This window comes from Taudactylus pleione, unplaced genomic scaffold (assembly GCF_031769625.1).
Source record: "Taudactylus pleione unplaced genomic scaffold, aTauple2 ptg000121l, whole genome shotgun sequence".
Classification (NCBI taxonomy): domain Eukaryota; kingdom Metazoa; phylum Chordata; class Amphibia; order Anura; family Myobatrachidae; genus Taudactylus; species Taudactylus pleione.
Window position 1 is genome coordinate 4,576,838 of NW_028284523.1, and position 13,317 is coordinate 4,590,154.

Genomic DNA, 13,317 nt, shown 5'->3' on the forward strand with positions numbered 1-13,317 from the left:
TGACTTTGCAATAACTGTTCTTCATTAATGAAACACAATAAAACTTCATCCATTATTAATCTTTTTTAAAATATACAGTGTCCATGCACTTTACTACCATATTTAATCTAATGGTCAGCACCGAGCATACTGATAATAAATGTGAATACTCATGGGGTCCTCTGCCATTTCTGTATGTGTCCACTATATTGATCTATATTAGACAAATGTTAAAACAGGGCTAGATCACAGAATTACCTGATCTATAGCCACACGCATCAAATGTCAAAACCAAAAAGATCTCAGGGAGCCTTAGTAGTGCAATCTGTGCACAAATGCAGAGCACAATAATCTATCAAACACATCCACCAGCTTGTCTGAGATCATGTAAGCTATAGTCAATTCCTGCCATAGGATATATGATTAAGAGGCCTATCTAAGGAGCAGTGTGAAGAGCCATAATGCCAGCATAAACGCCAACACATTGTACACATCACCACAGTTTACCGTTCGACATTAAATGAATCAGATGTTACACTTGTTACTGGAGATTATGGTCTTTTCTATAGACCTGTATGGGCACAGGGACAATGTATTAACTAATTTCAGGATGCCGTTAGCTTGGTCATTGGTGGCCCAGCAAAGCCAAAGAGTTTTCACTGCATCCCACATGTGCATAGCAATTAGTCCTCTGCAAGACCAATCTTCTTTGCCAAGGAGGTTTTTTACTTACCATGGTTCTCAGAGGATACCCAGCATGGTAAGTTCAATGGTACTTTGGCGATACATAATAGTTAGTGCTGCCCTTTTCCCACCCATGGTAAATAGACCCATAATTTCCAATCTTTATCAGATATCAGGGTCATTTTCAAGGAATACATGCAAGCATACTGTAGAGCAGCATTTTGAGGGACGAATGGAAATATATCTGATCAAATAGGGGACGAACAACTTAATTGTCCAACCACAATGATTAGTGTGTGGCCACTTTGATCACTTGAAAATGTTATTTGAACAACTGCAGTGTCATTCCTATTTCTCTGCTATACACTTATTCTTTCCGAATAGTAATGGAGGGGTTGATTGTTGTTCAGTTTGTGAAATGTTTGCTCTGAGCTCTTTCCAGGTAAAGCATGGTGAGATCGGGTTACTGTCAACACCACATCAGCATCTGAGGACTCAGGGAAGCCATTAATGAGATACCCAGATGAAGGCAAATTCCAAGTAAAATGAAAGACAAAATAGAGCCCCTACACTTATATTTAACTAGTCAAATACACTGTGTTATGTACATTAAGTACATGACAATGCATACACATTACGCAAAGAGTCTGGTCTTTGTGAATATATTAAGGGCACACAGGCCCAGTGAAGTCATCTTCTGTGAAGGTGTGAGAAGGTACAGTCTCTGTGTCAAGGAAAATATTTCTAGAGGATATTTACTATGCACCATTAGAATAAGAGACATGAAATAGTAACCACTTATTACAGAGTTTTGGGTGTCACTCACTGGATTGCTGACTGTCCCCATGTTCTTGTGATAATCCTTCTGGATAAGCGACTGCTGGACCTACAAGTAAAGAATAAATATGAAAAGACAAGATAATACAATTTCATGTATTTGTAACCACGTGCTACTAGGCTAAGCTCTACAATGGGCCAAATATAGGACAAGCCCGCTGTAAAAATTTTGAGCAGAGCCCCTAAATTGCATATAATAGCCAGTGAACACCTGTATGCATGGACTGCATTGACTATGACACAGTGCAGTAAGAAAGAGGTTGGACAACACGTCTTCCTTCATGCCTAGTAATTTAACGCATTACTCAGACACACGAACCGTCTTGGGCAAACATTTGCGAGATAACCCTACAATGACTACTACACATAACATGTAAGTTTCCTTTTATGGAACAATTTTAGAAGCTAATATATCACACATAGTTGAGGGATTGCCCAACCTCCTGAATATTAAATGACAGAAACAAAACCAGGGGTCAGACATGTCTGATAACAGAGAATATTACCTTGTACTGTTTGGTTTATCAAATGTAAATAAAATGTAAAATATCCCATAGTATGGCTTGATATGGGAGAGTTAACATACAAACGTTTTGTTTTTTTAATGTTGCCATGTATTTTAGAGGCTCTTATTGCCTTAGGGAGGAAATCAATTAGCCTCAATACATTTTCCGGGGTGAAAAAGGGCGGTAGCGGCTATTCAACTAGGATCCCTTTTTCACCTGATAGCTGTGTTAACACCCATTAAATGAACATGTTAATGGGTGTTAACACCAGTTATCTGGCGTTAACACACAGAATCCGTGTAAAGTACGTGGATTTGTGCGTTAACTAGCTATTATCACCCAATAACTGCAGGGTTAACGCAGATTACTTTTCAGGTCTCAGGAGACCCGAAAAGAACCCCCCGATAAGCGGGGCTTATTGAATAGGGGCCAGCGTCAGCACTCGTTAACTTAATGGGGCTAATTGAATTTCCCCCTTAAAAAAAATTAAAACTGCCAGGATTTTTAAGGTCCCATTAACACCAGGGTGCTTCACGTTCTCATGCAGAAATGGATCTACAAAAACATGCATTTATGCCTTGTGCAGGACCTCACGTGTTAGCAGATGAAAACTGCAGTATGCAACATTTTATTAATGCCTCTCAGGGCTCCTGTTCATCAATGCAAAAGTATAAACCAGAGGGTTTGAGAAGAATGTATATAAATGTAATGCAGTTAATGCTAAACGCACAGTTGTGTAAAGGAACCCTAACAGTACACACATCAAAATATTATACCCCCATATAATCTTATAGGGAATTCCTTTAGTCATCACTGCTTTTGATTCAATATCACATTATTAAGAACCTCAATAAGGAGCTATACTACTTATATGAATTCTTTGAAGTTAAAAGGAGATATTTGAACTCACTGTACATCCTCCTCAGGCGTCCCACAGAACTGGTTTCACAACATAGATTCAGTTTAGTAACATGAAGGTAGACACACAATTTAGTGTGTAAATGAATGCACAGTGTCTTCCTTCTAGCTCCTCCCTTAGGCCTCCTGAAACTTACGCAGAGTATATAAAATGCTCATGGGACACTTACATTTTTTTCAGTTCTCCTTCCCTTTCTATTTTGGAATAACTATACTGAACTATATGTTAATGGTGTGATATAGTTATCAACAGTCTCTGGTTTTCAAGATTCACTCAAGAAAATGTTTTTCCCAAAGAAGTTACTTTTAATATTGACCAATTGGTAAGTGTCACTTCCCTGGCTATGTTTGCTACAGTATTAACAGCTCTCTTGTATGATGTATCAGTTGGGGAAAAAAAAAACAAGAGATATGGTAAGAACTTACCTTTGTTATCTGTTTCTATGAGGTCCATAGGGTCCACAGGGTTGACCTTGGGGTATAGCTGGATCTGGATCCATGGGCACCACGCAGTTAAAGCTGTTACTGCTCCCAGGATGCACTGGGTCCATCCTCCTCTATACCCCACCCCAGACACAGGCACCTCAGTTGAGGCCGGAGGAGGAAAAAAAAAAAAAAAAAAAGAGAGAAGACTGGAACACACAAGAACCATACTCACAGAAAGGGGACCAGCCACATAGCCCATATGAAGCCAGGTGTGTCAGAGCGGGCGCCCTGTGGACCCTATGGACCTTGTAGAAACAGAGATAACAAAAAGGTAAGTTCTTACCATATCTCTTGTTTTCTACTTCAGGTTCCATAAGGGGTCCACAGGGTTGACCTTGGGGATGTCCCAAAGCAGTACAACTAAGGGCGGGGATGCTCCTGCGCTGAAAGGAGAATCCGGCGCCCGAAGGATGCATCCTGAGAGGCGAAGGTGTCAAACTTATAGAACCGTAGAAAAGTCTGTATGGAAGACCAGGTGGCCACCTTACACAGCTGAACAGCCGAGGCGCACGGCCAGCAGCCCAATAGGGACCCACAGACCGAGTGGAATGAGCCTTAACAGAGGCCGGAACAGGTAAACCCTCCTGTGAATAAGCCTCACAAATAACCAAACGAAGCCAACGGGCCAAAGTTTGTTTGTTGCCAGGCCAACTCCTCTTGTAAAAACCAAAGAGGACAAACAAAGAATCAGACTTCCGAATGGAACTAGTCCGGTCCACATAAACTTTGAGAGCACGGACAACATCTAAGGAAGCCTCACCCGCCAAGAAATTCGTGTGACTGAAATGCCGGCACAACTATTTCCTGATTAATGTGAAACTTAGAGACCACCTTAGGAAGAAAACCCGGACGGGTGCGAAGCACTGCCCTGTCCTGGTGAAAAATCAGAAAAAGAGAACGGCAAGAAAGCGCACCTAATTCTGACACTCTTCTGGCCGAAGCAATTGCCAGGAGAAAAACAAACAGTCTTAACTGTCATCCACTTGAGTTCCACCGACTCAAGAGGTTCAAATGGAGGACCCTGAAGGGCCCGAAGCACCACTGCCAAATTCCAAGGAGCCACTGGTGGAACAAAGGGAGGCTGAATCCTGAGAACACCCTGGAAAAAGGTGCGGACTTAAGGCAGAGTAGCGATCCTACGCTGGAACCACACAGAAAGTGCAGACACAGGTACAACTCAGACTGAAGGAAGGCCAAAATCCTAGAAACACGAAACGCTTGAAGATTGTAGTTACTGGACTCACACCATTGAAAATAAGTATGCCACACTCTGTGGTAAATCCTGGTGGAAGCAGGCTTGCGCGCTTGTAGCATTGTGCTGATGACTGAGCTGGAAAAACCCCGGGTCCTTAAGATGGATATCTCAAGAGCCACGCCGTCAAAGACAGACGACCCAGGACCGGGTAAAGGCAGGGCCCCTGAGACAACAGGTCCCAACGTTGAGGCAGAAGAAACGGAACGTAGATGGATAGGCCCCAAAGATCGGAGTACCAGGGAAGCCTGGGCCAAGCTGGAGCCACCAGCAGAAGCGTGCTGCCGTCCTGTTTGAATTTCCGAAGGACCCAAGGCAGCAGGGATATCGGAGGGAATAGCTATGCCAGCTGAATTGTCCATTTCAATTACAGCGCGTCCACCAGGCTTGCGTCGGCATCTCTGTGTACGGGTCCAGGACAAGGCAGTTTGCGATTGTGACGGGAGGCCATGAGGTCCACCTCCGGCAGTCCCCACCTGTCCACGAGTAGCTGAAATACCTGTGGGTGAAGGGACCATTCACCGGGATGCACGTCATGACAGCTGAGGAAGTCCGCTTTCCAGTTGAGAACTCCTGGAACGAAGAGTGCCGAGATGGCCGGAAGGTGGCACTCCACCAAAGACAGGATGCTCGACTGCGAGTTCCCCCTTGACGGTTGATGTACGCCACCGTGGTGGCGTTGTCAGACTGAACTTACACTGCCCTTCCTTGAAGAGCGTGATCGGACACCTGGAAGACGCTGTACACGGCCCGAAGTTCCAGAATATTGATGGGAAGAACCGCTTCCTCCGCCGTCCAACGGCCCTGAAGTGAAAGTGGACCCGACACTGCCCCCCAACCCTGGAGACTGGCATCTGTCGTGAGCAGAAGCCAGTCCGGGATCCAAAAGGGGCGACCCTTGGTGAGATGAGATGTCTGAAGCCACCAAGCCAGCGACAGGCGCACCTCCGGAGACAACACCAGCATCTGAGTCCTGATCCAGTGTGGTAACCCGTTCCATTTGGATAGAATCAGCCCCTGCAGGGGCCTGGAATGAAACTGGGCATACTCCACCATGTCGAATGTCAACACCATGGACCCAAGAACTCTCATTGCCGCGTGAACCGACACCTGGGAACTCTTCAGACAACAGCTCACTCATAGTTGTAGAGAGGAAACCTTGCCCGGAGTCAGAAAGATCCTTTGCGGACGAGAGTCCAGAAGGGCTTCCAAACGAACCATCCTCTGTGACGGAATGAGGGAGGACTTCTTCCAGTTTATCAGCCACCTGTGTGCTTGCAGACAAGCGATCGTCAGGTGCAGATGTTGCAGAAGTACCTCCGGAGAGCCTGCCAGCAATAGGAGGTCGTCCAGATATGGTAGAAGCCGTATACCCTGGCTGCGCAGATAGGCAGCCATAAATTTGGTGAACACCCTTGGAGCCGTGGAAAGACCAAAGGGCAGAGCCTGAAACTGGAAGTGAAGCTGGCGTATAGCAAGCCTCAGCTACCATTGGTGTGAAGAGGCTATAGGAACATGGAGGTAGGCGTCCTGGATGTGCAGGGAGACCATATAATCCCCCGGTTCCATAGCCAGAATTATGGAACTCAAAGTTTCCATCCTCAAAGTGGGAACTCTGAGGAACTTGTTCAACAATTTCAGGTTGAGAATAGGCCGATGAGACCCATTGGGTTTCGGAATCAGAAATAGAGAAGAGTAGTAACCCGTCCCGCGTTGAGAAATCGGAATGGGAACAACCACCCCTGCTTTCAGCAAGGACTCTATGGCTTCCTGAATCTGCAAAGCCGTGGTCTTGTCCTGAGAAAAACTCATGCAGAAGAACTGTTGGGGGGGGGGGTCTGTGACAGAAGGACAGGGCGTACCCCTGAGAGACCACTTCTCGTACCCAAGCATCCGTGGTGGTATTGCACCAACACTGGGCGAACTGAATAAGTCCCCCAGAGAGAGGCCCGTCCCATCAGGCTGAAGGCTTATCGTCTGGCTTGGAAGCAGGGCGTCTAGTGCTACAGGCCTGCTTCTTTGGTTTAGGGGCAGCCTTGGTTGACGACTGCCACGGGAAGGACTGACCCTGTCGCCGAAACCCTGGAAGTCAGAAGACTAGCATCCAAAGACGCTTCTCCAATATAGGAAGTGGCATCTCTCATCTGTCCAACTAAAGCTCTCTGAACCTCCATAGCTTCCTCAGGAAAAGTATCCTCCAGTACATTGGCCCAGCTCTCAATGGCTTTAGCCACCCAAGAGATGGCCATCGACGGACGGGCCACCGCCCCAGAGAGAGAGTAAATGGATTTTAAACAAGTCTCCACTTTCCTGTCAGTGAGATCCTTTAGGGATGAAATGGACGGCATAGGCAAGGTGGCACTCTTGATTAAGCAAGTGACATGAGAATTCACTGCAGGCGGGGTTTCCCACTTTTTGCAATGACTTGCAGGAAACGGATAACTAGATGCTAAACGTTTCTGCGGCTGGAACCTCTTACTAGGCGACTGCCAGGCCTCCGCCATATGATCAGTCAGCTGGTCAGAGAGAGGAAAAACAGCCGAAGTCACTTTTGCCTGTTATAATATTTGGATACTTGGACTTAGGGGCCGAGGCATCATCCTGTATATCAAGAATGGACCGCACCACCCACACCAATGCCGGCACATTCATGGAAATTTTGTCTCTACTCCCGGGGGAGGGGAATCTGAATCAGAGTCCTCATATGCAATTCCCCCTCATCCGAGGACGCCTCCGAGTCTGATAGCTGCGCAGACTGGGATGACATAACAGTGCGTTTTGACGCCTTGTGAAGCCTCCCCTGGCTAGCGATTAACCCCAGGGATGCTGGCTCCCGCTGCAGCATAATACCCTGATGGTCTAGTGGTCCTGCAGGGTATGCCTCCGGAGAGGGGAAGCCCGCCGCCACTGCTAGCACCTCCGGTCTGTCCCCAGAGACCGGAGGCATGCGACTGCATTTGTACAAGCGGGTCACCGCAAGCAGTGACCCGCGGCTTACCTTGTACCCACCCAGCACTCCAGCAGCAGTCGTGGGATAGGCCAGAGCCTGTGCTACTACAGACTCTGGGGTCCCGCCGCGATCCCCAGATCTGTACTGGCGTCGCGGCGCCAGCGGGGTGTAGGAGCGGCAGCTTGGACGTCCTATGGACAGTCTGATGCTGCCGCTCTGAAGAGTCACTAAAAAAGTAAATAATAAACTCTAAAAAAAAGAAGCTTAGGCACTAAGGTGACCCGACTCCGGCCGGGCGCCAACTAAAACTGAGGTGCCTGTGTATAGAGGAGAATGGACCCAGTGCATCCTGGGAGCAGCAACAGCTTTAACTGCGTGGTGCCCGTGGATCCAGATCCAGCTATACCCCAAGGTCAACCCCGTGGACCCCCTATGGAACCTGAAGTAGAAAGGAGGATTTCTAAAACCACAAAAAAAAAATAAAAATCGGATTTTGTCCAGCGTTCATGTACTCATGTTGAGTAAGGTCTTAAGGAGCCTATCCACTAGCAGACATGAATACAGTCGTTTGCTCGTTCAGTGCAGGCTCATTACAGACTGACAGTCGTTCAGTGCAGGCTCATCCATCATCTGCAAACATGCTCAACCTGACGTTATCGTCAGGTTGACCAGCATGTTTGCACGATGATCAATGTCTAACCGACCAGCGGGCACGCACATCACTGGTCGTTTTAGACATTTTTGCAAACGATTTATGAACGACTGAACAATAACGATATCGTTAGCGTTCATTTAAATCGTCTAGTGGATAGGGGCCTTTAGATGTATTAGAACTCTTTAAACTGCGGAGGGTTTATTCAGAGCTGAAGCATTGTCATGTGCCGGGTATGAAAACGACCTACAGTATAAGTCCTGACTACAACAGAGTCTGGGTGCTATGGGCCTGATTCAGACCCACTCGCGAGCGGCTGTCCGCTCGCAAGTGGGTCGATGGTGTGCACTGCGCATGCGCACGACGGAGGGAGCTCCGTCGTGCGCATGCGCGAGACGCGACGAGCGAAGGACTTTCCTTCGCTCGTTGTGTCTGATCAAATAGGGCGTGCTGTCGATGTTGATTGACAGCACGCCCCCTTTGGTGGGCGTGCCGGGGTCGTGCCTCCCAGACGGGGGCGTTCCCAAGGGAACGCCTACCGTCAGAAGCCGGCCCCACTGACATCACTAGTGATGTCAGTGGGAGTGATTTTGGCTCTGATAGAGCCAAAATCACTCCGGGCCTTGCGGTTGAGAAACTCAGCCACAGGTTTCGGCTCGCAGTGACGATGGTCAAGACCATCGCGACCATCATCCTGCACGCTCGTATATGCTGTGGGTGGTGACCCACAGCTATACGAGCGTACAGGAGGACACTCCATAATTATGGAGGTGGACCCTGATTCAGAGCGAGCGCTCTGGTCAGAGTGTCCGGCTCTGAATCAGGGCCTATATTTCCAGGTGTTTAAAATCAACTTTTGTACTGGTCTATATAAAAACCTTCACAACCGCCAGTCAGCCAGATATGTGAGCACTTTGACCACATGCTTATTTACACAGTTTACAAATACTTTAAAAGCTTGGAAGGTATGGTTCAATGGTCAAATTAACAGAATAAAGTTTAGGAATGGGTCATGTTTCAATGATATGCTGATACAAATCGGTGTTCATACAAGACAAAGCAAGATTATGGTGGTGTTATGAAATTAGCATTTCAGGACATTACTGTAATTGCTTTTGTTCATTCATTAGAACAGAACCATGTTTGAAGCAAATGCACTCTGCACCTCAGTATGGCCATAGGTGCACATGTGTCAACATGCAGCCAATGCTGTACTTGCAGTCTACAGAGATAGGAGTACTGTTGAAAGTGTAGAGCGCTACTGCACAAACCTCCAGGGAAATTTCATTAACTATTCCAAGATGGCTGCCGAACTAGCTACTGCAGATGAGCGGCACCATCTTGTCACTGTCTGCAGTGTGACAGTGGGAGACAGTAGTCTTCCAATTAGCTCCAGAGAGACCCCGGTATTACCACCACCCACAAAGCCTTCAAGCATCCCTATATCGCTACCTGGTCACCAGATACACTCACCGGCTGGTGAGTTGTATATCACCCTGCTCCGTTTCCATCAAACCAGTGTATAACAGGGAGTATGGCTGTATCTAATATAACACCAATAAAACCACGCCACTGGTTAAGCACTTGGGCTGTTCGTTGTCTCAGGGCATCCGCTGGTGTGTACTGGAACTCTCCTACACCTGCAAACCTGTACACACATATTTACAATAAATACAGTGACCAATAGGAAGCTGTAAGCATAAAGCTTGTGGCTTTCTATTGGTCCATAATCAGAAATATTGCCATTTATAATGAAAAGTAATTTGTCCGAATTATGGTTTTTCAATGATTTTTGCAGCAATTTTTATCCTCGTTTTGCTTTTCGAAAATCTTTGCTTTCAATCCTGTAGCAAATTGCTCTTTACTACATTTACCCCATACTGCAAGGTTTAACAACCAGCCCTCAGCAAGCCCATGAAATAATTAGTACTAGCTGTGGATCTCGTAAAATGTGTCAGTCAGTAATGAATACCCCTGTGCTCCAGGAAGGAGGTATGGAAAACATGTAGGGTGCCCTGAGGACTGGAGTTGAGAAACACTGACACTGTTGGGTAACATTTTTAACCAGTTGAATAAATCTGATGTAAAAGAACATAAGAGCCATGGGAAATCTGTTTCAGCATAGCCTGCTTCCAAAAGGTGTCTGCAATGTATATTGTACAAATCCCCGTTTTTGTAAAAGCAGGTTCTGTACATCAGTATGAAAGGAGAGCGAGTCAAAAGTTACCAGTGGGTCATACAGCTTAGTATTAAAACCAGCGCTATTACATAACCTGTGCTATGCCACGTCAGAATTGAGTACATAGTACATTGCTATAAGCTGCATACAGATTTCAATGAATCTTGTGTGAAATGCAGTTGCACTACAAACAAGTCAACATTGTGAATGTGGATACCACATGGGCTATTGCTTTGCATTCATGTCTGTATGTGCACTGTAATGAACCATATATGCATTGCTGGTGGATTCAATGTATCATGGATGCTAAAATAAGACACCCATGTGCATGAGCCTTAATAAAACAACTTTTGCTAATAACTTTTTGCTGTTCTGTTTCTGCATGATATTTCTGTGTAAACATCTTTATAAACATCCACCCATGTATACTGGATCAGTTTAAATGTACATGTAGTTAGGAGGATTCATACATGGTGCAAACATTTTCAGTTGATTATAAATCAGAATACTGCATAAATATATGTGCTAGAAATGTCACTCTATAGACAGTACACCTGCCAGGCAACCCCAGTTTGGAAGGTCCAGACAATATTTTCTGAGCTCTTATGCAGACACGCACAACTGTGAAAGTAAAATGACCGCCAAGGACAGTCTGGATGTAATCCAATTTGGCCACCCACACATGTACCCAAATTAGACAGTGATCCTGGAGCTCAGGCTGAGCCAGCCTTATGAAATGCCTTAAGAAAGTGTCTGAGTTCCTGGACATACAAAGTTTTGTGGTATCTATAATGCTGGCCACCTAAAGAAGAACTGAGCCAAAGAATATCTATTTTTATATGTTATGTTAAATAATTAACTATCCATAGCTTTGTTGACAGAACAGAGTTTTGCTAATTTCCTATATGCTCACCTTTCACTCCTAAAAATAGATTGTGTACAAATCCAATGGTGGAGGGACTGCACATGCGCGTGACCCGTAATGTGCACATGTAGAACAAGATCGTTTGAGAACCTGTGCACTAGGCGACCTGAAAGACTGCACGTCTAGTGTTCAGACCTTCAGGTCACCAAGGTGCAATGACCGCACTGAAAAGCGTTCACTGAACATCATTCAGTGCAGGAGACCGACCTCCTCTCTGAACATGCCGAACGTCGTCAGGTTGACGGCATGTTCAATAGATAGTCGGGGTCGGCAAGGACCCAGCGTGCACGCGCATCACTGGTCCTTGCCGGCTATCCATTACACGACTTTGTGAACAATGCGACCAAAACCTCCTGGTTTTGGTCGGATTGTTCAAAGTCGTGAAATGGATAGGCCCCTTTAATCTATACCACAGGTTCTCAAACTCGGTCCTCAGGACCCCAAACTGTGCATGTTTTCCAGGTCTCCTCACAGAATCAAAAGTGAAATAATTATCTCCACCTGTGGATCTATTAAAATTGTCAGAGATTAATGACTACACCTGTGCACCTACTGGGTAACCTGGAAAATATGAACTGTGAGGTCCTGAGGACCGAGTTTGAGAACCACTGCTCTAGACTATAAAACAGGAAGGGCTGCCATCTTATTTTTAAGGATTAGCTCCTCTAATAGTAGAACGGTAGTGGTGACGCAAAGAACATGTACAGTACATTGAGGAGGCCTAGGGACATATTTATCAAATAATATTTGCGGAGAATCCACCGAAAACTGGGAATACAAATCATCCCGTGGATGTATAAATACAGGGGACCAGAGCAGATATTGGAAATGTCTTCAAATGGCATTATCCAGCTATTGAAGCCTTTAGGCTACATCATACATGCCTACCCTCCCGGTTTTCGCGGGAGGCTCCTGATTTTTCGGGTAACCCCCCGCACCCCCGGAAGGGTAGGCATTTCTCCCGCATTCTGCCCACTTCCTAGTGAAGTGGGCAGAATTAGGAGAATACCGGCGGCAATCGCGGGTCTCCGTGAAGGGGGCGGGGCTTAAGCTGAGATTCTGCATGAATCACAGCATTTGGCCCCGCCCCCTATGTAAATTGTGCCCAATCGCGGCAATTTTACCGTGAGGGGGCTGGCTTAATGACGCGAATCGTCAAGCCCCGCCCCCGTCGGCCCCCTGCTGCATCTCTTACCCGGGCTTCTCCCGGGAAGAGAATGTTAAAGGTAGGTAACCCTGGGCTACATTATGCAAAAGTTACTGGAAGACTATCCCAGTCAATGGCTGCTAGTCAGTAGACTGCGCAAGCGCAGTAGCATGGCCGGGTCCCGAACCCAAAGTAAAGTGATTACATTCTCGATCACTTTACTTCTTACACATAGTGAGGACAAGTTCTTATCGGAGCCCCTGTCCATGCATGTGTTTTTTCATATATTTGGGCGAACCTTAATTTCTTATTTCACAAAAAGACATTTGAATTATTTCGACCAAGTCCTGATAATAAATATACCAGGGACGTGTAGTCAGGGTAGGCAAGCCTTGAGCATTGATGGACACCTTGGATGTGTCATGTGACCAGGAAGTACACTGCAGTGTTTAGAGATCAGAGCTCAGTCAGCAGCTGCAAGAGAAGACACCGTGATGCAGGTAGGAGAATCAATGTACCCTGAAGCTTAGTGTCCTGAGGAGAGAGTTACAGTGAGTAAGGGGATGAGACAGGCTCCCTTCACTCAGACTAGGGATGTGCAGGCTCGGACAGGTTCGAGTTTGCACGCAGAGTTCGGATTTTTCCCTCCAAAAAAAGGGACTCAGAAAGAGGCAAAACATCATCTTGCATGGACAAACATCATCATTCCATGCAAGATGACGTTTTGCCTCTTTCTGAGTCCCGTTTTTTGGAGGGAAAAATCCGAACTCGGCGTGCAAACTCGAACCTATCCGAGCCTGCA

General features: G+C 46.3%; 1 protein-coding gene across 10 annotated transcripts in view; it reads right to left on the reverse strand.

Annotated features, from left to right (window-relative positions):
* ZMYND8 (zinc finger MYND-type containing 8) overlaps positions 1–13,317 on the reverse strand; it is a 112,463-nt gene that overhangs the window by 73,072 nt on the left and 26,074 nt on the right. For all 10 annotated transcript variants that reach the window (XM_088472150.1, XM_088472151.1, XM_088472153.1 and 7 more), the window contains one exon: positions 1,490–1,549. In XM_088472150.1, the coding sequence (XP_088328276.1) occupies positions 1,490–1,549 (60 nt within the window). The remainder of the gene's footprint in view (positions 1–1,489; positions 1,550–13,317) is intronic.